Consider the following 27,120-nt stretch of genomic DNA (forward strand, 5'->3'; position numbering starts at 1 on the left):
TGGTATTGTAGAAACTAATGTTGTAGAGTAAAACTGATTCTGAGAAAAATTAGTTTTAAGAATCGGATTCAGAACATCATTTCTACCTGTAGTGTTCTGCCTTAAGCATTTCAGGATATTTCCCTTCTTTCCGTAAGTGCCATAATAGTGTTTCACATCCATCCAAAGTGTTTTGGTGAACTGCAGTAAAGCATAACGACATCAGATCAGAATAATGAGTACATCAGCTCTTTGGAATACTTTTGTTTGCTCCCGATTCATTTTGAAGACTATTTCCTTGTTGAGTTCTATGACAATATACTTCAATTATTTAAATCTGTTAATGGCTCATTCTTTTGTAATAATTCATATATTTGACTATAAATGTATTTTCAAACATAGGACCTTGTGATGACTAAAAACCTAAAAAGAGTCAAGCAGGCATATTAAAATATATCTTTATTAAAGTTGTATAAAGACCATAATGAATTTATAATGTGTCTCTAGAGCAATGCAGCACTGTTCACTCATGTCTGTCCTTTTTACAGCAGGACTTTGCACTTCTTGTTTTGTGATCGTTCCACTTTTTACTTTACAAATATCATTAACAAATATTAAATATTTACATTTTACGCTGTATTTAAATATTTAGAACAAAGTTAATTAATCAAAAAACACACTGTTCTTCAAATGTAAAATCTAATTTGATATCTTACTCCAAATCCAGAAACCCCCCACCCCCCAGTAAACAGACAGGGGGACAAACACCAATTGCATTTTTTAAATGGTCCTGCATTTGTGATATTAGGAGAAGCTTATGCTCTTGCAAATTAGCCCACTTCATTTCCTGACTGAAGCTCAACACAAATACCAATTACAGACTACATACATCATGACATGAGTATGAACGAACTTCGGAAATGACCACTGTACCTGTTAGCAGTACAAAGCATATAACATCAGTTAATAAATTAACATACAGTATTTAAATATACATAGAGAATATTATCTTCTTAGAAAAGTCACAGTGTTGGTCTTACTGTCATCCCAAATGAAATTAAATACATAAATGCGCCAGCCAAAAGGCACAAATGTTGTAAGCTCACTGAGCTCATATGACCATCGCTGTGTCCTGGTGCTGTTACAGTATAGTTACTTCACTTTCCTCTGACACTGAACTCAGCTGAGTCGTCCTCTTTTTTGAGATGGCTCTCCATATACGACACACCATCCCACCTCTGCGAAAACAATTTTAGGCTCTTAAAAACAGTTTATAATTTGTCTTTATACAGTGACTTAAGTAAGGGGTCACAAAACCTACTGTGGTAAAACCACTGTAACCCACAACCCAGAGCACTTTTGTAAAGCAGTGATAAGCTCTCTGGACAAAAAAAAAAAAAAAAAAAAAAAGAGAGTCACGCAATTTTTGGCCAAAAATATTAGAATGCAATTAAATTATTTACACTCATGTTCAACAAATTATTTGATTTACTAATAATGACTAGTAATAGCATTTGCAATAAACAGTTCTTCTGCCAAGCAACGTAGTTCATGAAAGAGTCGGCTGGTTACCAAGCCATATAATGCTCAAAGATTATCCTGTGAATGACAAAATGTCTTTTTAACTTGACATATCAAACAGAAATTTCTTAAAATTCTATAGTTATGATGATGGTCACTCAGAGAGGCCTGATGTGAAACAGACCATTCTTAAGAAAGTTATCAGATCTGTTCACAGTAGAGTTGATAGGAACCAGATGTCCAAAAGTCATAGAAGATTCTTCATAGAAGATTAGTTTGACACTTTTTTTTTTTTAAAGGGAAAAACAGTACCCAAAGGTTTTTTTTGTCAGATATACCACTATTTTACCATTATCCTCTTTACTTAGAAAACTCCATACAAGTTCAATGGTCATTCTGGAAGGCAAAGGCAAAATGACTACAGTTGTTTAACAGGCATCAGAATTTCTGCTTCTTATCACCACCACTGTAAAGTAGAGTTGGCATCTCTACAATGCAACATTTCACATTAACTTTACTTTTATTTACTTTTTTAGTTACCTTACTGTTTCCAAAATGTTGGGACACTGTGAAAAATACGAATAAAAACAGAATGCAATGAAGTGGAAATCATTTAAATCTTATATTTAAATTACACGCAGTACAAAGGCAACATGCTGAAAGCGAGAAATTTTATTGTTTTTTGAAAAATATATGTCCATTTTGAATTTCTTGCCAGCATCATGTTTCAAAAAAGTTGTGTAATGTTAAAAACCAAAACAAAAACACCTGGCGGAACATCTCACAAATAATTAAATTAATTGGCAACAGGTCAGTAACTGACTTGTAAAACTCAACCATGCAAAGAAGAAAGCCTTGCTCATTTTAGCAAGACAATGACAAACCACATTTCGTACGTATTACAACAGCATGGCTCTACAGTAAAGGTTTTTGGGTGCTAAACTGGCCTGTCTGCAGTCCAGACCTGTTACCCAGTGAAAATAACTGGTGCATTATGAAGCAAAAAATTCAACAAAGGAGACCCCAAATTGTTAAACCTGAAATCCGATAATCAAGCAAGAATGGTAAAACATTTCATTTTCAAAACTACAGCAACGGGTCTCCTCACTTTCCAAACACAGTGTGTTGATAAAAGAAGAGGGGATACAACACAGTGGTAAACATGAACCTGTCCCAACTTTTTTGAAACATGTTGCTAGTATCACATTCAAAAGCATTCAGGCATATATTTTTTAAAAATACATAAATAAAAAAAAAATCTCAGTTTCAACATTTGACATGCTGTCTTTACACTATTTTCAATTAAACATAGGGTTTAAATGATTTGCACATCATTACATTCTGTTTTATTTATGTTTTGCACAGCAACCAACTTTTTGGGAAATTGAGTTGTACATCTGTGACTGAATTATGCAGAAATCAACTGATGTGTGTGGTCATATCTGTTTGTTTTATAAGCAAAATATGGCTGCCAGTATGAACACATGCTTACTTGATGCTGCAGTATCTTAGATCATCCTTGCAGGCCATATGGAGTAGGCTGTCTAAGGTGAACCCGTGAGTCAGGAGCTGTAGGATAAGACACATGCAGTCACCTTCACACAGTAATGATGAGGTTTGCAAGCCCTGCAAACCTCTCTGTATGCAAGTGCTGAGTGAAATGTAAGACAGCTGCACTCACTGTGCTTATGGTGTCCTCATCCACTGGTACAGCCCTCAGCCAGTGCACCATGGCCAGCGTCTGAGTGTTCTGGCACACAGGTTTATTATCTGTGGAGTGGATGAGATGACATGACATGACATGCTGACACCGTCTCAACTAATAGGTGTGGCCTTCCTCTGCTCCGTCTAATGAGAAGCTCATTTGAAACCTACACAAAAAAGTCTCCATTCTCCATAGCATCAATTCAAAACTTTGTAGTGATGAGCGTACAAAGCAAGACAGAGGGAGGAAAAGGTGATGCTTTGAATGTGCTGCCTTACAAGATTGTGGTCTTGAAAGAGCTTTCATTCAAATCCTAATCAAACATGCTCATAAGTATGTAATGTTTATCTATAAGAAGCCTCACTGATTATGGGTGTCTTCACAGGCAGACGATGAAACCTTAAACATCCAAAGAGTCAGTCTTCCAAATTAAAATAAAAGAAAATGATCCTACTTTCATGTGTTATGCCTAACAGTAAAACATGTCTATTTCAATGACTGAATACTAGGGGTATAAAACACAAACCCTAAAGGTTTGGCTTGGACCTGGGCTAGGTGTGACTGACAAATGATTATGGAGAAATCCTACAGTTGTACAAGTAAGTGCTGTAGACATGCATCAGCAAGTGAGGGTGATCTAAGTGAGGGTGTAAGCACCACACCTCTGCCTCGCCTTTCAGGAGGCTCAGGTAAAAGCTTTCATTGACACATAGATAACTGAAATATTAACACAGTAATATAACAAAAATCTAAATCTTTTACAATCAAGCACAATCAAAATACAACCACTAAATGAAATGATGAAGATTGTAGTAGAGGAAAAATACACAACCTAGAAAAGAGAAAAAAAAGTTACCACTGCTCTCAGATGCAGTCTTGAGCTTAAGGGCATCTATCTCCTCTTGTTTATTTTGCATAGAGCTCCTCAGAAGCTCCTGGTACTCTTTCTCTTTTTCATTTAGCTGAGCCAGCAACCTGGAAAAGTAAAAACATAGCAAGGCTCCCTTCAGATGTTTGCACTTTATTCAGTCACAGCCCTTCTGGTCATTTATGAAGAACTTGGAATACTCAAAGAGTGCTCAGATTAACTTATAGGATTTAGTAAACTTGAACACTCCAAGTACTTTAAAAAGGTTATTATTAACTGTTATATTCAACTTCCTCCACTAGTTGCGTACTGCGTGTAATTAATGTATATATGTGCATATATGTGCATGCTTAACAAAATTTATATTTATATTAACTTCAGTAAGCATTTTACTTGTGTTCAAACCCTTGTATTTGCTAAACAAAATCACTAAGCTGGGTTCAGGGTACCTCTGTGTTTCCTGGCATAACTGGCTAAATTCTTGGGCAAGAGGGGTGCAGGTGCTGAGAAAGCCATTGAACAGACTGGGACTGGCAGCCTGCACAGCATGCTGTTTCAGATCCTGAGATGTTCCCTTATATTCAGTGTGGGACTCTTCTGGTTCCTGACTACTCTTTTTGGTCTCTTCTGATTCAGTAGAGCCCTCCTCCATTTCAAAAGATGACTGCAGCTGTAGCTTTAGCTCTGGGAAACACAACAAAGGGGTCTGAGGGTGAATGGAAGTGGCTAGTGAATCATGGACTGGCCACTAAGTCAGCATGGAGACTGCAGGAAGAGTATACCTGGCAGGAGCACAGTAATCGCATCTTGCACAGCCTGTCTGAGCAGGTTATCCAGAGCAAACATCCAGTGAGGCTTCACTTGCCGCTGTCGCAGCACCTTCTTGACCTACAGAGATCATAGCAATGCACTCATTATAAATTATGAAGCAATTAAACAAAAACCTTCTGCTGACACAGAGACAGATGTACGAAAGATTTCATGATGCATTCTCACTGAGAAAACCAGAGGTATTATGTGCAAAACTGGACTACAAGGCTAAATGTGCAATGACTGACAACAAATGCAGCAAGAAATTGAAAAGTAAATGTGCATGGCACCCTTCCTGTAGTCACAAAATCTTAGGAGACACATTCAAGCTACATGGAAATGGTATAGTTGTTTACAGTCCACCAGTGATCAGACCAACCAAGACTGATGTTTATACCAGATATGAACACTACAATAGTGGTAGCATCTCAAAAAGGTGCTGGGAGACTTACTTTAATAATGGCAATAGCATAACAATGTAGATCAAGGGTGTCTAATCATAGCTGCATACGGCCAGTGTGTTTGCAAGCTTTTCATCCAGTAAAGCAGGAGCATACATGGTAAATTGTTCCAAGATGGTGACCAACTAAACATAAATGAGTAGAATCAGGTGTACTTATGCTTGCGTCAAATATAATGGGGTAGCCACACCGGCCCTTTGAGGATAAAATTTGAGACTTCTGGTCCAGACGGACTCTCAAAATTCCTCCCGAAGCTAATCTAGTGACGGCTAGGGCATTGTCTTTGCTTGCTAATATTTACTAAATTAAGTCCCATGTTTGCATGAACAGCTAAACTGAACGTTAATTTCATATGCACTGTGAGCACATAGTCCATCCATATTAAGGCTTTTTTGTGTTATGCTCTGTTATGTATGTACATCTGGTCGACTGTGCTCATTATATCAAAGTCACCACATACAGCATCTTGGAAGCTGAAGAGTGCCACCTGCAGGCTACAGGGAGGCACTGCATCACTTTGCAGGCTGGAGCGGATCTTCAGAAGCCTGTTGGTGAACCGTTTCCTATCTGGGGAGCGGATGTTCTCTCGCAGGCAGCCAATCAGTTGCTTGATGTGCTCTGAGGTAATGGTTGGCTCGTCAGTCTGTGGTATGGGAAGAAACAGTTGAAACGTTTCAACAACAGAATAGCACAAAACAGACAAATGCTGGCTAACAGCTGTTTTGTGATAAAAAATAAATAAATAAATTAAGGCGATTCTCTCTTCAAAGATTCTGAATCGATCCACAAAATGTCAATTAGAGTTCTGCATTCTTCCATGCACCTGGAGAAATTACAAATTAAGACACCTTTACTGGCTTGGAGAAGGAAAAAAAAAATGTAGGATGCATGTTTGCAGTCACAAACTGGTCACGAATTTCACATACCTCTGTGAAGCTGGACCCCCATGTGGTCAGACATGGAATAAAAACACTTCTATTTATTTGTGCTGCATTTGTGCCATACAAATCATTGTTTGTGCTAGCACCATTTTTGAGAAAGTAAACATATATTATTACCTGTGATGTCACATAGTCCCCATTTGTATGTGCTGGTTTGTGCTGTTAAAAGAAATTTTAATTCCCACGTAAAATAAATAAAAGCCATTATGTTTCAAAGAGTGAAATCACTCTACCCCCCAAAAATGTCCAAATGGTGCCAAAATGGTTTCATTTGTTTATGCTGCTAAAAATAAACATCTGTGCTACTTTAATTCTAAAGATTTTAAGCAGTAAGGTTTCACATGTGATATCACTCAGCCCCCCTCCCATCAGCAGCTAAATCGCACCATAGTCTTGTTTGTGCTGCGTTTGAGCTGGTTTTTCCCGTTAAAATAAACATTTGTGCTGTTTTAATTCCCAAGTTATTGCATAAACGGTTTTTGCATTAAGCAATGACATCATTTACCTCCTGAGAAGCCCTGATAACAATAGTGTCATCTGTCTGAATGGAGTCAATTTTTTAAACATTATGGCATTATAACTAGAGAATTCAAAATAGCAAAAACGAGCATGAAAGTAGAACAAATGAGACTATTTCTGTGTGTTTTAGACATTGATGGGGGGCTGATTGTCATCATAATAAAATATAATGCTTAATTTCTCAAAAATGGTACCAGCACAAACAACAATTCCTACAGCACAAACTAATAGTGGTATTTTTATTCTGTTTCTGACCACATGGGGGGCCAGCTTCACAAAGGTATTTTGTGTATATGAAATAAACAGCCTGAAAAACAACAGCACAGTACAGTAGCAAAAATCATCATTTAGGCTATAGAAATAAAAAAATGAGATTCATTGACAACTGTTTTATAATTGCATCTTGGCACTGCATACCTGTGGCAGTGACTCCTGAATGTTGCCCACTACATGGCTGATGTAATCAGTAAGCACTTTGTGAAGTGTGTTTCTCCTCTCACTGTCCTTCCTCAGCAAGAACAGGCCCATGTTCTCCCCCGAAACTGCTGGACTTGACAAGTCTCCCTGAGGCTCATCTGGCACTCTGGCACACCCACACACCAGCACACAGACACAGACAGACACCCCACTCCAGTTACATTCACTGCTGTGCAATGCATTCAGGGTGGATATATGAAGACAAAATGTGCTGTGGTCCTCTAACTCACGCCAGGAAGCTGTTGGTGCCGGGAGGACTCTCTGAGATTTCATTTTCTCTAACATGGACCACAGATTTCCTTAGATCAAGGGAGCTGGACAGGTCAGTCCTATCAGCATCCATGTTGTCCATGTGTGCGACTAAAGGCACAGACAAGCTCCTGTGGTACTCACCTACAACCACATACCAAACTTGGTACATATTCTTATACTTACATAATCATCCTTGATAATACTCCAGTACCTAGATTATCATGTTGCACACAAATACAACAAATAATTGCAAAAGAGGGATATTTCAGAGGTATCGTAATTAATTACCTCAGTATTTAGTTATTTACACTATAAACATAGCGACAGAATCTCCATACAAAAGGAAGCTTAATTAACTCATACAGAAAACAGTGTCAACTTTGTAGTGCTAAAAAGCTTTTTGGCCCACCGGATGAGCTGGCCTCATTCTCAGCTGAGTCTGGCAGTTGTTTGCCTCTCTTCCTGGGACTGCCCCTAAGGATGGGATTCTTCAGCAGCTCTGAGGCTGTGGCCCTCTTGTCTGGGTTAGGCTCAAAACAACACATTATGAAGGTTTTGGCCTCCCCTGACATGGACTCCGGCACACTGGGGTGAATCTTAAACATGCCCACCTGCAATATATGTATGCTGGCTTAATACTCAGGTGATCATTTCTGTCACCAGATCACAACTTGTCTACGATATGTAAACCTCCAGCAAAGTAATGTATGCATGCCACGACAAAACTGCTTTTGTAGGACTGTGGAGTTTAAATCCTAAAACGGTAACAGCACGAGACAGCATTAAATCCAGTACCTTAAACATAGCGGCCTGTGGGCTGCCCAGCTCATGAAAGGGGGGTTTTCCTGTGGCCATCTCTATAATGGTACAGCCCAAGGACCAAATATCAGCCGGCTTTCCATAGCCCCTTGGGCCCTGGTCTATAATCTCTGGAGCCATGTACTGCAGAGTACCTGCACACATTGGTGATAAAATATGTGGTTATGGTTTAAGAGGTTTTATTATGCACACACATAATAAAAAGCAGTCATTTAATACAGAATCTCTTTAGATAAAGTGTAGAGTTTAGATTTCAGGAAGAAAGGATAAAGTTAAGACTTCCTTCCAACATGTCAGCTCAACCCCAGCCTCTCAGAATGGGCAACAGAACAGATTTGATTTCTCAACAAATATGTGATTCAACAAGTATGAATCAAAAACACACACACACACACACACACACACACACACACACACACACACACACACACACACACACACACCAATGTTTTTTGTATATGTTGTTAATGTTCTTGCATGTACCACACACCACTCAATGTCAATGTTTATATTGATCTCTTTTGCAATGTGTCTTTGTCTGTGTATGTAAAAAGGAGACAAAAGACACAAAAGACAGAGACAGAAAGACAGAGAGACAGATCCTATGTATTGAATTTGGCTACACATACATGACATGTCTTGACAGATCAAAGCCCATAATTCCATATTCATCATTCCTCACAGTAAAAATGCTGATCTGGAGTCAGCTTAGAGCTTTTAACTGATGTTAAATAGAATTACATAAACCAATGAAACTTGACCTTAGATCAGTGCTCTTACTTTGAAATGCATGGTAAGTAAGGGCCCAGATCGATGTCAAATGAAGTGTGAATGTGCCCAATTTTGTCCAAGAGAAACGATAACAGTACTGACTCCTTGTCAGACATGTACACACACAAAAACAGCAAGCGTGAAATAGGCATACAGAAAGTGCTAAGAAAGTGAATTATTGGCAAAGTTCACCTGTAAAGGTCTCTGTACATGGGTTGATTCCAGCTAGTCTTTTAGATGTTCCGAAGTCAGATATCTTGAGTACACCACTGTACGTGTTAATGAGGACATTGTCACCCTGAAGAGAAAAAGCCATAAGAGGAAACATGACCAAAATGTTCATGTAGATACAGTACAGCTGGATGCACTGATAGAACTATACCTTGATATCTCTGTGAACTATCTGATTATCATGGAGGTATTTCAGTCCTTCCAGGATCTGCTTGGTGTAGAAGACAATGGTAGGTTCATTATCTTTAAGAGGACCCCACTTTGACCTTAAGAGAGAAGACAGGCTTCCTGTGGAGAGAATAAAGGAAAGTGGCTTGATTTTCCTGTGTCTGTATGTAGATCATATCAAGTGATCCTTTACAAGTACTGCCTGTATTATAAAGAGCATCCATCCGAAAACAACTCTCTCCAACCATAAAAGATCAAAGATTCCAGATCATAAAAACAATCATGCTGAATGAGCAACTTCCAAGCCTCAAAGTTTGTACAGCTGAATTAATTGGGTGGAGTCAGAGAGAGAAGGAGCAATGTACCTCCTGGCACCTCCTCCATGAAAATTTTAATGAAGCCACCCTCACTGACCGAGCCCAGGTACTGGACAATGTTACGGTGCTTCAGCCTCTTGTGTAAGGCTATCTCCTCATGGAGCGGCTGGGAATACCTACCATTCAACAAGACAAAGACAAATGTGTGAGACAAAACTTTGCGCAATAACATTAAGGAAGCAAACTTACGAATTACTCATGTTGCATGTTTCAAGGCTCTTATGGCATTCTTTTTGACAGAGGTCTGTTGGAGAGGTCTCAGCCACTGAGTGGAAAACGTTAAAACAAACAGACATCTTAAGGGCAAATACTATCATGCCCTTAGGAACTCTGAATATGTTCAGTAAGGTCAAAATTTTTTCCAGATCAACAGAAAGTAGGAAACACAACTGGAAAAAATTCTGGTGACCACAAACTAATCAGTCATGGTTCAACTTGGTATATTATTACAGTTTTTCCCCCTCTGCCTGCACTGCTTTGAGTCAACTAATTCAACTAAGCAGGGGGCTGAAAAAAAGCTAATATGACTGATGTTACAACATCTGCTTGTTTCATAGAAATTCTTATGAATATAAACTCTAACCAAAGCCAAAATAGAAAGATAGTTGTTTTGTTTATGCTTAGCAATGCCATGTTCCTTTGTACACTTGGTGATGTTTGATGAGGTTAGTCTGGAACTTACAGGAATAGCTGTAGTGTAGCATGTGTTTAGAACAAAAGTATCTCAGTGTTAAGATCATCTTAACTGGTGAAAAGAGAGTTCAGAGTGACATCAACTCCATCAATTAAGAATCATCTGTGTGCTAAAATAGTCCAACTCAGCAGACTGCTAAGGGGCTAACAGGCAACTGTAAAAAAATGAAAGTTTGCTCGTTTTTTTTTTTTTTTTTCCAATCTGTGCATAGATTCAAGATGTGTAGTGTAGAATCAAGATGTGTAGTGTTAAACCCAGCACAGGAAAAAAAAATCCCTGGTTGTTAATGCAATGTTATGATATAATTAAAAATCTAATTTTCCTGCAAGCTGAAATTTGCATTTTTGTCACAGGGGTTCCAGGACTAGAGCTGGGAAGCACTGTGCCAACAGAAGAAAAACAGCCCGCAAACCAAAGCTAAACAGCTAAATGTGTCCATACGTGCTGTCCTTCTCTGGGATTTCCTTGATGGCAATGCGCACTTGATTGCTCAGGTCTCGCCCAGCATACACCACTCCATATGTTCCTCTCCCAAGCACCACCTTCTCTCCATTCTCCCCTTTCTCATACATGTACTAAGAGAATTAGAAAGAAAACATATTACATTATAGATGCCAGTGGCAGCAGATTCTCCACCCATAAAACTGTAGTTTGTTGCTTTTCTGTGTTTGCCAGGTAATGAGAACAAGTTACTCCAACACAATGATCAAATGTATTAAAATCTTATTCTATGGTCTAGCAGTAATGTGGAAATGTGGGATATGAAGAATATGCTCACCTCTAACACCCCTCCACTGACAGGGCTGAGGTCATCTACTGAAGCATCACCCTGACCTATCAGAATGTTCACCAGCTCACAGAATCTAAGGGCACAGTGTAGCATTCACATGAGTAGTGTAAGTGGTGAGGAGAAAATAAGAAAACAAAACAAACAAGAACAATAACAAAATATAAATTCATATTGACTTGTGGGTGCGCCCAAAGCTGCACTAACTTACCATTATCTAATAAACCATGAGTCAAATTCATTTCTACAACAATATTTTTTATTGCTACTGTTTAAATCTCAAAAGAATAAAGTTGAATTTAAAAAGGTTTTCTCAGTGTGTCATAACGGACATTCACAAATGTTAGCTTAATGAATAATGAAAACATGTCAAAGAAAAGTTCCTGAGAAAACAGCATCTCTCAACACAAAAGCTAGCAGTCTGTAAAGAGCAATACTGGCTGAAATCATGTTCAATGTAGTCGTTTCAAAATGAAAAAAGAAAGTAATCCCAAGAAAATGGCTACAGCACAAAAAATGACCAACATTTCCAGATCCTTGTTTTCTTTGGCTGGCTGAGTGCATGTTAAGTGTCCATCACTCACCCTTTACAGTGTAGGTCACTGGGAAAGCACAGCTGGAAATCATCCGAGTTGTACAGAACATACAGGAAGCAGCTCCGCTCATCAAATTTAGAGATACTGAAACAGTTCAGTATACATACGTTAAAACTGCATGTAACACTACATCTGCATGACATGCGACACAATTGTCTACTTTACCACAAGGTGTCTATATTTCCACTGATTTGCCACCCATCATCCACTCTTAAGCCAGTTTGTACACACTTCTACCCAAGGGTTTACCTAAGGGTTTTCCATTTTTACATAATATTTACCTTTAAAATGTCATGTGGATGTCGTCTGCTTTGTGAGAAGTAAAAAGTGTACTTTTCAAATGTTACATACAAATTTCTGATAAAATATTTCCATCAATGGCAAAAAAAAGACACAGGTTAAAAAGGTCAACTAAGTGGGACTATGCAGCCATTGTTCATTGAAGTGCTGTGGATGCACTATCCTCTATCAGCTCCATCTTTATATGTGGTGGCATGCTGCAGTGAAACATTCAAATTTCTTTTCTAAGTAATGATATAAGGAAATATAACAAGACAGTGTATGAATGAGCACAAACTAACGAGAGAGCTGTAACTTTGCCCTATTCTACTGAAGTGCTAGTGTGATCTGTGACAGCATGCTGCCAAATCCAGCAAGTGATTTGTGATGCAAACATATGCTTGGAAAACAAGTGGTACCCAACCATGGGGACAAAAACAAGGGTAAAGTGCACAGTACACAGCAGTAACTTCAATGTGCAGCCAAAAAAGCTGAAGCCATAGAGGCAGTCGTGACCCAATCCATGTCCCAAAGGGGGAAGCCTAAAATATGTCAGAGAGAGAGAGAGAGAGAGAGAGAGAGAGAGAGAGAGAGAGAGAGAGAGAGAGAGAGAGAGAGAGAGAGAGAGAGAGAGAGAGAGAGAGAGAGAGAGAGAGAGAGAGAGAGAGAGAGAGAGAGAGACTCTGTCAGTGTGATCCACTACCTACCTCACTCCACGAATCGCTGAAGCAGGGAAGGTCCACTCATGGAGGCCTTTCTTGGTGAGACAAGACAAAATGTTTTATTCCAAAATACTTATAACGGAAAACACATTTTATTCTCTAAAAATATCTCTAATAAAAGGTCTCACTAACACATGGCACTGACATTTCTTGGATGTGTAAAGCCCACTCCCAACAATGTATATAACACAAAAAAACCCTATATACTGAAAGTGATCTATAATGCATTTTGAAACATGACCATGGATAAATGAACACACAAAACATGCATACATGTCCATTTTATCTGTCTAGTGAAACCATCACTAAAACACTATGGTGCACTATGATAAAGGCTAGAATATTTTTGACAAAATACGCTGCGCAATCGCATTCTATAAATGTTCAATAAAAACATGGTAGTTTTTTTCCCTGTGTTTTTTAAAGGCCATCTTAAAAAAAAAAAGACTAAAAATGGTACTTATTTGTGTTTTCAAACGTCAGAAAAGAATAAATATTGTGATATGTATCATGAAAATGTCTTAAAGTATGGTGATGTATTGTATTTATCTGTATCTGGCTGTATTTATCTGGCTGTCATATTCAGACCTGCCGGAGTCATTAGTCACACTCTGATAATTTTTTACATTTTCTGTTCTTCATAAATCCGGTCTAAACTAATTCCTAAATCTTTCCTTCCTCCGAGTTACTGACTGTCCACCGGTCCGGCCCAATACTGATGGATGTCCCACCCTCAAGTCCCCCTGTCCCCCTGATTGACCAGACTGATGGAAGTTTCTGGAACGCAGCTTCTCCACTACAGATCACATCCAAATCTATATGAACTCTAATTGTTTCCACTGTTGATTATACACACCTGAATACATTAGAACTGCGTGGATGTAAAATTGACTTTTCAATGTTTAACTTATAAGTTGTCTGACCAGTGGTAGGATGGTCCCCCCTTTAGATGTGAGTCTTGGTCCTCCCGAGGTTTCTTCCTCCTCCAGCTCTGAGGGAGTTTTTCCTTGCCTCAGCGCTCACGGGGGTTCTGTATATTCTGTATATTATGTTCAGTGTTCTGTCTGATTCTCTGTGCTGTGATTCCCATTTTTGTAAAGCTGCTTTGTGACAACATCAGTTGTAAAAAGCGCTATATAAATAAATTTGATTTGATTTGATTTGTATCGCCCACCCCTGAACACTAAAGTCTTGCACTTGCTTAGATTAAGATTAATTAAGTGACCCTTATTCGTGAAAATTTCACCTCCACATTTATCCAATCCATGCAGTGAAACACCACATACACACTAGTGAGCACAATTGCCCTATCCACAGCACCTGGGGAGCAGTTGGGGGTTAGATGTCTTGCTCAAGGACACCTCAGTCATGGACTGTCGGCTCTGGAGATCTGTTGACCTTCTGGTCACAGGGCCGGTTCCCTAACCTCTAGCCCATGACTGCCCAAATAGTAAGACCCAAAGCAAATATATACAAGTTAAACAAACAATCTCTTCACCCTCAGTGCTGGTACAGCATCTCGTGTGTAAACTTCACACTGTTGTGTCAAATTACACCACCAGGAAACCAGACCCCAACTGTGGTAACCGCTATGAACAGACAAGCATTACACACGGACTCTGAGAAACTCACCTCCCTTTCATTTAATACATAAGAACCACATTAATAATTCAGCACTGCCTTAGAACACTGTCCTGCGGTCACATCAGTGCTATTCATCTAGACACTACAGCTCATAGGCTTTGGCCATTATCTACAGTATGTGTAGACCAAAGGCAGACAGCAGAGCAGGCATGAGCAAGGCAGAACACTGATGTGTACCTTTAGTGGAGTAACATGTCTCAGCTGTACAGTGCGGCTTTCATCCTCCCCATTAACCTTCACTACGCTGGGCTGGAACACTTTAGTGGGCTCCAAGATCAGGACCTGCAATCACAGATGTTATTCAAACTACTATCTGTAGTCCCTAACACTCAAAGCACTGTGCTTATGGTCACCAACCTTCCTTCGCGAGAGCAACCTAAAACTCCAAAAATCACTCAGCAAAGGCACTTTGCATAAACATTTTTAGGAGAACAGATCTACAGGGCACAGGTTGGTGATCACTGCTCTATGCCAATGCTATAATTTCACATCCTAAACATCCTAAAATTCCTACACTGTTAAACAGAACACTTACAGGGCAGTGGGATGTGGAAACAGTAGGTTTGCATGCTTGCACCAACAGCTCCATCCAGAAATCCACTTCCTCCTGTTTGGGGTGCTTCATCTCCAAGCGTTTAGCAAACTGCTTATACATTATGTATGTTTCCACGACAGAACTCAGATACCTGAAATAAATTCCACACAAAGCAACAAATCACTTAAACAAGTCAAGGCCAAGTAAAAGAGACAGAAACAAACCTTTAAAAAAATAAATAAATGATGACTGCTCTTTACTAAACAGTGAATTTCTTCATTCTTTTGTAAACGCATAACTACGTAAAAAAATGTTTTTTTGTTTTAAACAATTTTTTCTCCAAAATTTAGTTTCCAATTCCTCACCCACTAGCTAGTTCTGTCCCACCACCAGACCAGGCTAGGAGGGTGAAAGGTAACATGTGCTTCCTCTGAGATGCATAATGCCAGTCACTGTATTTTTTCTAACTATTGCTACCATAAATGTTACTGGACAACGTTTAACTCACTTGAAGGAAAATGCTTTACACTGTTTGGACTCCCGGTTAAGTGATCAAAATCATGGGTAACCTTATAATAAAAATGGGAGCTGATTAATTTGGAATGCTGTCAACATGTAAGAATAAAACGTTGCAAACTTCATTATGCTTCTGCATGTGAAAAGTGAGCAGATTCATTTTGCTTGCGGACAGTGTAGAGCCTGCTGGATACTTTCCTTTTATTTGCTCACTGCTGCAACAAATAAGGCATGTTTACTGTGAATTACATGTGTATGATGGTGAATTCATGTGTGCCGTTCGCAAATAATAAGTAAATGAGGGACTTGCACATGTCGGCTTGTTTCCAACCAACCAAGATGATTCATCAACTGCGGATCAAATCAATGTTTATTTTGTTGTCATGACCGTTTCATTAATCACAAGTGTAGTGGTTTTAACGTTTCAGCCATCTCAATCTGCACTTGTTTCTATGGTCCTTACTCATCAAAAGTTGCAATGTCCAAACAGATATTATTATGTACTAGAAACGTGCATGATGAATATTAAGTGGACATAATTAGGGACACTTACCACATTGGTGCATTCAGTCGGTAGAGTTTCTCAGAGGCCTCTATGACCTTCTTGTGCTCATTGGCCAGGATCCCAGCCCCGAGATAGAAGCCTACATCCCAGTAATCCTGCATCTTCTCCAGGCTGCCCTTCCTGCCAAGCAGACTACTGAGTGTGACGCCTGGCCCCCAGGAAAAACAAAGACAATAAAATGTGTGTCAGATAGCTTATAATGAAAATGGATAAAGTAGGTTAATTACAGCTTACAGAGTTTCACTTGAGAACTCTGATACTATTGACTCACAGTACCAGCCCTGCATTAACAAAAAAACAGAAAATCTGCCATAATGTCCAAGTTCTGTGAATTGCAAGAGAAGGCAATGAGTGTAAAAGGTTGAAAATATGATCTTACAAAGTGGACAAATGAAGGGGGACAGACTCAACTCACCCACAACTGTTACTGTTTTCTTAAATATATAGGGCAGACAATAGATGTATAGGGTATGAATAACACAAACATACCAATCTTGCGCAGCTCAATAGAGGTGTCAAATTCATGGCCGGCAGCCATGAGGAGGACCACATTGTTGATACCAGAGTGTAGTGAAGGCTCCATCTCAAACGCTTTACCGTACCTGTGAAAAAATACATTGATACAAGTCAAGACCAAGCTGAAAGCATGGCTCTACATGGGGTGGGACTTTTAACCAAGAAGCATTACAGAAAACTTCTTTCCAACAGGAACTAAACATGCCCCAACACAGTATACTATTCAAATTAGACCAGTTACTCATCATGTGCAAAGTTAAGGAATGGTGGACTAATCCCTGTCTGGGAAACCAACCTAAAGATATATGTACCTGTTCCTGACAACCAACTCAGTTCCTTATAATATTTTAGGGTTTTGCAGATCTTTTATCAGAAGCAGTTTTCATGTTCTCAAAAAAGGGCTACCATTTAATATTACGAACCTCAGAAGCAAAATTCCTAGTACCATAGGGAAGATCCTTTCTAACTAGATGCCATGAATGGCCTACTATTGAGGACTGTAAAAGTACTGTAACAGAACCTTTAGTTTATACTATGAAGCATACATAGGGGCTCAAATCTTACAGGCAAAACAAGGACTCATTTTAGAGGAATACAAACAATAAGCACAAAGACTGCGACACTGGCTGTGCCTGTCAGCCCTGTAAAACAACACACCCACTAGATCATCCATATGATTGTTCTTTGTTTGCGTACTCTGGACAATGTTTGTTATGACTTCACTTGACTCTTACATTTTAAGGATGAACATAATATTTACAATTTAAAGAATGGAGTTTGCATCGTTGCTTAACTTTGCTTGGCATCCAAAAGACGTCATCATGAATGTTGTAAGAGGAAATGATTCAATAGTGCTGTACAAATGAATAGAGATGACAGAGCGACAGAGTGTATGTATATCGTGTCTCACCAATAGCAGGCCTGGTCACAGCTATGTGTGTCTAAGAAGCCAGAACTCAAGAACATGTCCTTGTAAATGCGTCCACAAAGGCAGTACACGTCTGATGCCACCTGCTCTCCTGACTCAACTATGGGCAGAATGACTGATAAGGCTTTCGCACGGTCACCGGGTCGATTCCTCCTGGAAAAATAAGTAGACAGTAGACAAGATGGAGGATCACAATTTTTATAATAACCACATTTAGGAAAATACAATAAAAATGGATTAGGCTTTAGAAATAACATTACATTGTAAAGCAACAAGACTATAAAGAGACAATGTATTGCAATAAATGCAGCCTGTAATTCTAGCCATGATTGTAACTTGCTTGTTTAATCAGTCAATAAGAAAGTTTACCTGTTCAGGGCAAATATGTACTGAAATTTGATGTTTGTCTGTGCTGTCACCATGCACATAGGCAGGTTATTCAGGGTTTCCACCAGATTAATTATGGATTCGTAATCCTGTGGTGAAGCAAAGGATTAAATTACATTTAATTATTTACATGTTTTACAAGCAGAGGTCATAGTGACAGATTTGTTGAAACTTTGAGAACAAGATAAAGGAATAGGATTTATTTTTTTACATCAATTCATGGATCATTTTTTTTCCTGAATCATAGCAACAGGTCCAGTTAGACAGGCATGTCTAACCCATATTGAGAATATGTATACAACACACATTCATTACATCAAAACATGACACTCGCATTTGTGGCAAAAATCTAAACAGAGTTATTATAGTGAAAGAGGCCACGAGAAAGAAGCAATGAAATTAACAGTGCTGTGGGTGAACTTTTCATCATTAGCCAGGAGTGGGCAATACCCACAATATTTATCATGATGATGATGTGTCACGTCACAATATTTTCTGAGTATATTGTGGATATCATTAGAACTTAAAGATCACTTAACAACTGCATGTTTCATTACTAAGACAGCATAATTAGGCCTGATTAACTGGACATGTGAAACACTGAATAAACCAATTGCATTCATAGAGCCTGACATTGTTTTTTTTTTTAATATGGTGCTATCAGTTCTTTTTTGTCTGTTCCAACTTATCATCAAACATCAAAAAATAAATATTGTGATTATGAAATGTCCAGTATCCAGATAAATATAATGATATTATATTTTGTCACATTAAACAGGGTGGTTGATATGGCAAAAATATAATATCATAATATTACTCAGACATATTTTATATTAATCTTGGACATATTTTAAATCCTCACCTGGATGTCACGATAGGACAGCAGGAGACTCATAACGATGTCTGGGCTGAGGAGCTCCAAAGTGTCCAATCTTTTCTGGATGCGACCTAACTCCTGACTTAGGGACTCCCCACTGAAACGCTCCCGCGCCATACGGATCTCCCGCCGGATGGACTCATGGAAGTACTCGCTGCGGAGAAAGAGTTCAGTTTCTCTCTCAATTATGCACATTCAGAAATGAATAAATGTAAACTACAAAAACTGTGAGCATGATTCTGTCCATGATATAGCCAGCCCTGCTTTTAAAAAAAAGGTTACTGTACTCTGCATACAACATACAGTGGTGCTTGAAAGTTTGTGAACCCTTTAGAATTTTCTATATTTCTGCATAAATATGACCTAAACATCATCAGATTTTCATACAAGTCCTAAAAGTAGATAAAGAGAGCCCAGTTAAACAAATGACACAAAATATTATACTTGGTCATTTGTTTATTGAGGAAAATGATCCAATATTACATATTTGTGAGTGGCAAAAGTATGTGAACCTTTGCTTTCAGTATCTGGTGTGATCTCCTGTGCAGCAATAACTGCAACTAAATGTTTCCAGTAACTGTTGATCAGTCCACAAGCTTGGAGGAATTTTAACCCAGCTGTTCTGTCCTCCATACAGAACAGCTTCAACGCTGGGATGTTGGTGGGTTTCCTCAGATTAACTGCTCGCTTCAGGTCCTTCCACAACATTTCGATGGGATTAAGGTCAGGACTTTGACTTGGCCATTCCAAAACATTAACTTTATTCTTCTTTAATCATTCTTTGGTAGAACGACTTGTGTGCTTAGGGTCGTTGTCTTGCTGCATGACCCACCTTCTCTTGAGATTCAGTTCATGGACAGATGTCCTGACATTTTCCTTTAGAATTCTCTGATATAATTCAGAATTCATTGTTCCATCAATGATGGCAAGCCGTCCTGGCCCAGATACAGCAAAACAGGCCCAAACCATGATACTACCACCACCATGTTTCACAGATGGGATAAGGTTCTTGTGCAGGAATGCAGTGTTTTCCTTTCTCCAAACATAACGCTTTTCATTTAAACCAAAAAGCTATATTTTGGTCTGATCCGTCCACAAAACATTCTTCTAATAGCCTTCTGGCTTGTCCACGTGATCTTTAGCAAACTGCAGACAAGCAGCAATGTTCTTTTTGGAGAGCAGTGGCCTTCTCCTTGAAACCCTGCCATGCAACCCATTGTTGTTCAGTGTTCTCCTGATGTTGTCTCATGAACATTAACATTAGCCAATGTGAGTGAGGCCTTCAGTTGCTTAGAAGTTATCCTGGAGTCCTTTTTGACCTTGCCGACTATTACACACCTTTCTCTTGGAGTGATTTTTGTTGGTCGACCACTCCTGGGGAGGGAAAGAATGGTCTTGAATTTCTGCCATTTGTACACAATCTGTCTGACTGTGGATTGGTGGAGTCCAAACTCTTTAGAGATGGTTTTGTAACCTTTTCCAGCCTGATGAGCATCAACAATCCTTTTTCTGAGGTCCTCAGAAATCTCCTTTGTTCAGGCCATGATACACTTCCATAAACATGTGTTGTGAAGAGCAGACTTTGATAGATCCCTGTTCTTTAAATAAAACAGGGTGCCCACTCAGACCTGATTATCTTCCCATTGATTGAAAACACCTGACTCTAATTTCACCTTCAAATCAACTGCTAATCCTACAGGTTCACATACTTTTGCCACTCACAAATATATTGGATCATTTTCTTCAATAAACAAATGACAAAGTATAATATTTTGTGTCATTTGTTTAACTGGGTTCTCTTTATCTACTTTTAGGACTTCTTTAGGAAATCTGATGATGTTTAGGTCATATTTATGCAGAAATATAGAAAATTCTAAAGGGTTCACAAACTTTCAAGCACCCCTGTACAGTGAGAAAGAAAGCTTCTGTTTATGGTTCAATCTAATTCCTTTTAAAGCTTTGCTTTATGATGCAAACTAGTTTGAAGTTCTATAGTCCAGTGTGTAGTTGGAAACCTTTGGTTAAGTAAGAAGATTTCCCACTAAAGTGAAAGAACAGTGGATAGAAATGTTTACATATTGACATCCACAGATGTTTTAGCACCAGTCACACGAAAGCACACAAAGGACTCAGTGCACATTAACAACTACTGACCTTGCATGAATATGCACATTCTCCAACAGTTTGACCAGGCAGTCCACTAAAGGGGTCAGTAAGGATTCAATGGTAAAGGTGGGTTGCAAGAGTTCCTTGATCCCCCGCATCAGATTTGCATCACAAGCAAACACTTTTCCTTGAGGTGACACCACATATGGGATGAAAGTATAGCTTCCACACTGCTCCTGTTGGGACATAATCAACTAATCATTGTATCAGATTGACCAGATTGAATTATGCAGCTTGTTCCTACAGGAATCCAATGTTTTGTCAGTTATATCAAGAAACGTTTAGCAAGTTTTCAACACTAGAGACTACAGACACTTTGAGGATTCTGAGATGTGTGTGTTCCTTTTTCAGTAACTACAACATCTAAGCTCTAAAACTTCTTGCAGAGTACAAGGAAAAATCCACACCACCCACCTTAAGTGCCTGAAGATCATTCTCTTGCTTATTGCAGTACAGTATAATATTATTTGTCATGCTGAAACTCTCCCTCACACCGAGATGATAGAAGAGTGAAGGCTGACGGAAAGTGTCACTCATCTCAACAACGGCAACATCTAGAACACGCAAGGAGAACACAAACACAGCAGGTTATATCTGAACAGCCCGCTGTTTAAAAAGCTTTACCGGGTGCAAATGTCCTCGGAAAGCTCCAGCACGCCTACACTTGCCTGCATTGTAGAAACTATCCAGCGTGTCCGTGGAGCCTAGCGCCAAGCAAGCGAAGGGGAGTGCGTGGAGCAGGGCATGGGAATCTGCGCAGGCTTCCCTCAGGCAGCGCAGGGACAGGCTCTCCTCAGCCTGCGTCACCGAGGCGTCCTCCACGGCGATGTACACCACTGACAGGGCACGGCTGCGGCTCCGCGGGGAAACCGAGCATTTACTCGTTGCGCTCAGCTCGATGGCCAGAGGGTCCTGCCATAAACTTCCAGCCAAAACTCGCACGGGGTCTTTCCGTTTGACCTCGTGCAGGCTCATGCGCCTGCGCTCCGTCGTATACATCGTTTCCCGCGTTGCTGGTTAGAAACTTTCTCCGTGGCGAATGTAAGCGGAGAAACTTCCTCTGTGGAGATTGTGTAGGAAACAAACCCCTTTTGTGGGAAGTGTGGTGAAACAGAAGCTCCTCCTCTTTTTCTTTTGCTTTCTGTCAATGACTTGGAGCTGAGGGGAAGTCCTGCTCTACGCTTCTGTCTAAGACTATGGTGAAACTCATCTTGAGGAATTTCCCAGGTGCGAGCAAGTGGGCGTGTGCTCTCTATCCCATTGGCTGCGCCACGGTCACGCCAACTTTCGCTACGGGCTGAGCCAACAGTCCTCTAAAGCTACGTTTACACGGCAGGTTAAAGTGGCCCAAATCCTATTTTTTTCTTTGGCTGTTCACACTATCTTTTAAATGTGATCTGCATGTGACGTCAGTCTGAACAGATCACGCTCCCAAACCGTCGTGCTCGTCCGGAGGTGAACAGTCAGGACGGCCAGAGAACGCCAGTCGCTCCCGGCGCTTCAGTTTCATCTTCGTCAGGATCACAGGAGCGACTGAAGTTCCAGTGACTGACAGGAACACAGTGTGTTCGAGTTTGCCGTAAAAAGGGCGCGTTATTCGGCCACGTCTTTGGTTCGTGTCCTCTTTAAACTGTTATCGGGCTCCTCCGGCCGTTTCTTTCGAACCCGTTTTAAACCCGGAGCGGCTGCGATGAGTCTCTTCCATTTTTTTGGTACAGAAACATCAGCATAAATGTTTCTGAGTCTCAGCAGCGCAAGATGATGGCGAATGTCGAGTTGAACTGACGTAAAAGTCAGATGAATTCCGATCTGGCTGCTCAGACTGAGTCACATCTCCGCAGATCGGATACGGATCCGATTTCAGTACCAGGTATGAAAGATCAGATCGGAATTGAAAATGCCTCAGTGCGTTTTTTTTCTGTTCACACTTCCACACAGATGTCACATATGAGGAAAAAGATCGGATTTGGGCCACTTTTACCTGCTGTGTAAATGTCATCCTTGGTGTGGTTTCCTGACAGAACTGTGGAGATGGACTAGTTCTGTTCTCTTCCATAGTCACTGTCAGAAAAAAAACCTACCTCTATTTGTTTTTGTTTATTTTTTCACGAGTTGAAAATGTCTGCTGCCCTTTACTTCATGTGAAGATGTGAAAATCTCCCGCCGGACTCATAAAGGTACTTGCTAACTAGAGATAGAGATCTATAGTGCTACAGTAACGCTGTCAGATGACGCTGTTGCAAAGCAATGCGCTACTATAATGTTATCCGATTTATATTTTCTTCTTCTTTATTTTTCTGCCAGATTTTTTAACTAGTCCCGCAGTTTTCGAGATATCAACGCCGTTCCAACTCCAGATTGTCCGGCCCGGTTGTGTGATGCTGCTTGTATACAGCTTTTTGATCGGATGGATGCACGGATTCTGAACAGCGGCCCAAAATGTGGGAATTTTTGTCCCATTGAAAATGAATGGGGAGGCTGTTGGCAGGCTGCCAGACATGATGTCACAATGCCTGGTTCTCTCACACAACACCTCCAAACCAAGCAAGGAGCTCAATGTCTCACCAACTCCCAGCCTAATGCTCAGCAGTTCTGTTAAGGTTTAACTGCTTTTAAGGTGGAACTGCACCAAGATAGCACTGTATTTTAAGGTGGGACTTCAATTTAAGGTGGAACTAGCATAATAAAATATTTTTAGTGGAACTTCAATTAACATGGTGCTATGTTTAAGGTGGAACGGCTGTTAACATATCATTAACTTTAAGGTGAAAGTTAACAATTAACACAGCAAATTTAATTAATTCAATTAATTGTATAAATGATACATTTATATTATATATATTATAAATATAAACATATATATACATTTTAATACATTTTAGGTGGCTCAGATTTTAAAATGGAACTTCTTGTGAGGTTGCAGAGAACTTAAGGTGGAAGTTGAAATAACATTGCACTAAATTTAAGGTGGCACAGTGTTTAAGGTGGAACCTTTTTAAGGAGGCACAGAACTTAAGGTGGAATTTCAGTTCACATAGCACGAAATTAAAGTATGCACAGAATTTAAGGTGGAACTTTAATTAACATAGCAATAAAATTAAGGTGGCACAGATCTTACAGTGGAACTTCTTTTAAGGTGGCACAGAATTTAGGATGGAACTCTCTTTAAGGTAGCACAAAATGTAAGGGGGAATTTCAGTTAACATAGCACAAAATTAAAGGAGGCACAGAATTTAAGGTGGGACTTCAATATAAATAGTACAAAATTTAAGGTGGCACAGATTTTAAGGTGGAACTTTTTTAAGGAGGCACAGAACTTAAGATGGAACTGCACTTAGGTAGCATTGAATTTTAAGGTTGAACCTCTTTTAAGGTAGCGCTGAGTTTACACTGACAATGAATTGGGTGAAAAATTGCATGATAATCTACAGTATTTCTGCTTGCCCGAACGACACCGTTTCACATACACTACTTCAGGGCAGGCCCCAAAACACGAATTCAGACTCCAATTCATTTTCGCCACCACTCAAACTATTACTTCTTAACCCAACAGCAATCCACACTCATCCATATGTAGTTTTATCATCTCTCATTCTTTGTATCGACTTCCATAGTATCCGCTGCACAACTATCCTGCGTTACCTTCAAGAAAGGCACATTTCTAGTTATTATTATGATCAGAAACAGAGATAGAAATGGATTACTTGGAAAAAAAATCCAATTAAATTAACATTCATTGAAACCTAGGAAGGTTTTTTGTCTCGTGTAAAGTTACCATTTTGGAGATATGATGTTTTAATAGTTATATACACAACTATGAGAACTGGTTTGGGTTACTGCAAATCAGTAGAAGGTTTCTATTGCAGCTGTTTGTATTTCAGGATGACAACACCCCCTACCACAGAGATCATTAAAGAGTTTGATGAGTTTGAAACTCATGTACATCATATGTGATTCCATTTGCAGTCATCATATCTCAACCCAGCTGAACACCAATGCGACATTTTGGACCAACGTGTTAGACAGTGCTCTCCACCAGCATCATCAAAACATCAATGGAGGGAATATTTTTAGACGACTGGTGTTCAAGTCCCCCAGGACAGTTCCAGAGATCTACAGAATATATGCTAAGCTGCATTGATGCTGTTCTGTGGCCTAAAACCTTACTAACACTGTGCTCAATTAGTTATGCTAATTTTTTTTTTTACCATTTATCACCTGCATGTAGTTGTGTGTAAATATGAATTTGCATTACATGTTTCAATAGTATTTTTTTGATACAGATATTAAGCAAAAGAAGGACTGTGCAGAAGCATATAGAGAAATCTAGCTGTGACAATCACTGTCAGTCACTTTAAAGTATAGGTTTTAGCGCACATGCACAAAACAGCTTTTGTAACTGATACTTCCTTTTTTAATCAATTGCTCAATGCCAAATGAGTAGTGTTTGAAATCTTTTTACTGTAATACCAATCAGACCACCTCTGTGCATTATCTTGAGTAGCCCAATCAGAGTCATAAAGTTAGTCCTCAGTGAAAATTAGTGGCAAGAACCTTTGCTGTCTTTTGCACCTGAACTTAACTAACTTAACCCAATGTAAGCAACTGTGGAACAGGCAATTTGCTCCATCACAAGTAAAAATAGTGGGTGACAGGGCAATAGAACAATCACAGAGAAATAATGAAACTATATAGATAGACTGTTCTTCCTGACATGTTTTGAATTCTGTGAATGTAGAAAAGTGCGGAAATTAATTTGGGAATATTATATGTAACCACCAGGTTATGTTTTTACTCACTCGTCTGTCAGTCCGTTTTGCCAATGCTATCTTGCTGATTTTAAATAGACTCTGGGGTCAGCTGTAACATTATTTAAAATAGAGAAAATGTATATAATTAACTTTACTCACAGTGTGATTGTTAACCGATCTAGTAACAAAAAATCTGAATAATAAAAGATAAGATGCATAAATAACAACATATGGCTTTCACAGTGCAATTTCATAGTGTCATTTGTTCAATTGGATTTCATGTTATGATAACATAAAATGTACATAGCACAGGTGTACTTTTGATCACATGTGAAAACAATGATCACGTGCAATTTCACAGCATAATGTGTTACCACATGTGATCAATCACACGTGGGATGTATGGGATTAGTTAGTAAGGGCTAGCTTGCTTTTTTTCAGAATATACTGGGACATTCAGAATGCTTTAGAGTGAGAGGATGCCTGATGAGTGGAGAAGTAGTATACTGGTCCCCATTTTTAAGAACAAGGGTGCAGTAACTACAGATGTATAAAGTTGATGAGCCACACCAAGAAGGTATGGGAAAGAGTTGTTGAAGCAAGGCTAAGGCAAGAGGTTCAAATCAGTGAGCAGCAGTTTGGTTTCATGCCCAGAAAGAGTACCACAGATGCAATTTTTGCGTTGAGGGTGTTGGTAGAGAAGTACAGAGAAGGTCAGAAGGAGCTACATTGTGTCTTTGTGGATCAAGAGAAGAACTGTGGTACTGTATGAGGAAGTCGGGTGTAGCTGAAAAGTATGTTTGGGTGGTGCAGGACATGTATGAGGATAGTGAGACAGTGGTGAGGTGTGCAGTTGGAGTGACAAATGGTTTCAAGGTGAAGGTAGGGTTACATCAGGGATCAGCTTTGAGCCCCTTCTTGTTTGCAATGGTGATGGATAGGTTGACAGATGAGGTCAGGCAGGAGGCTCCATGGACCATGATGTTTGCAGATGACATTGTAATTTGTGGTGAGAGTAGAGAGCAGGTGGAAGAGAATCTGGAGAGGAGGAGGTTTGCACTGGAGAGGAGAGGAATGAAGGTCAGTAGAGACAAGACGGAATACATGTGTGTGAATGAGAGGGAGGCAGGTGTAAAGGTGAAGATACAAGGAGTAGATGTCGTAAAGGTGGATGACTTCAAATATCTTGGGTCAACCATCCAGAGCAATGGACAGTGTAGAAAAGAGGTGAAGAAGAGGGTGCAGGCAGGATGGAGTG

The 27,120-nt window shown here is 39.5% G+C and overlaps 1 protein-coding gene across 1 annotated transcript; it reads right to left on the bottom strand.

Annotated features, from left to right (window-relative positions):
* Positions 1 to 421: 421 nt before the first annotated feature.
* On the bottom strand, positions 422 to 23,845 carry si:ch211-1i11.3 (mitogen-activated protein kinase kinase kinase 5). Its single transcript, XM_017708274.2, has 28 exons — positions 21,780 to 23,845; positions 21,526 to 21,665; positions 21,100 to 21,287; positions 18,931 to 19,099; positions 18,051 to 18,157; positions 17,664 to 17,834; positions 16,727 to 16,839; positions 16,226 to 16,385; positions 15,157 to 15,307; positions 14,799 to 14,903; positions 12,963 to 13,012; positions 11,965 to 12,060; positions 11,372 to 11,456; positions 11,035 to 11,168; positions 9,888 to 10,015; positions 9,506 to 9,642; positions 9,316 to 9,421; positions 8,329 to 8,486; positions 7,943 to 8,144; positions 7,512 to 7,674; positions 7,222 to 7,387; positions 5,805 to 5,987; positions 4,856 to 4,961; positions 4,523 to 4,757; positions 4,062 to 4,180; positions 3,182 to 3,270; positions 2,993 to 3,069; positions 422 to 1,217 (listed from the first exon to the last, which is right to left on the bottom strand). The coding sequence occupies exons 1-28, from the start codon at positions 22,108 to 22,110 to the stop codon at positions 1,121 to 1,123; spliced, it is 3,966 nt and encodes a 1,321-aa protein (XP_017563763.2). The 5' UTR covers positions 22,111 to 23,845; the 3' UTR covers positions 422 to 1,120.
* Between the last annotated feature and the right edge of the window lie 3,275 nt (positions 23,846 to 27,120).

The sequence above is a fragment of the Pygocentrus nattereri genome, chromosome 3 (assembly GCF_015220715.1).
Source record: "Pygocentrus nattereri isolate fPygNat1 chromosome 3, fPygNat1.pri, whole genome shotgun sequence".
Classification (NCBI taxonomy): Eukaryota; Metazoa; Chordata; class Actinopteri; order Characiformes; family Serrasalmidae; genus Pygocentrus; species Pygocentrus nattereri.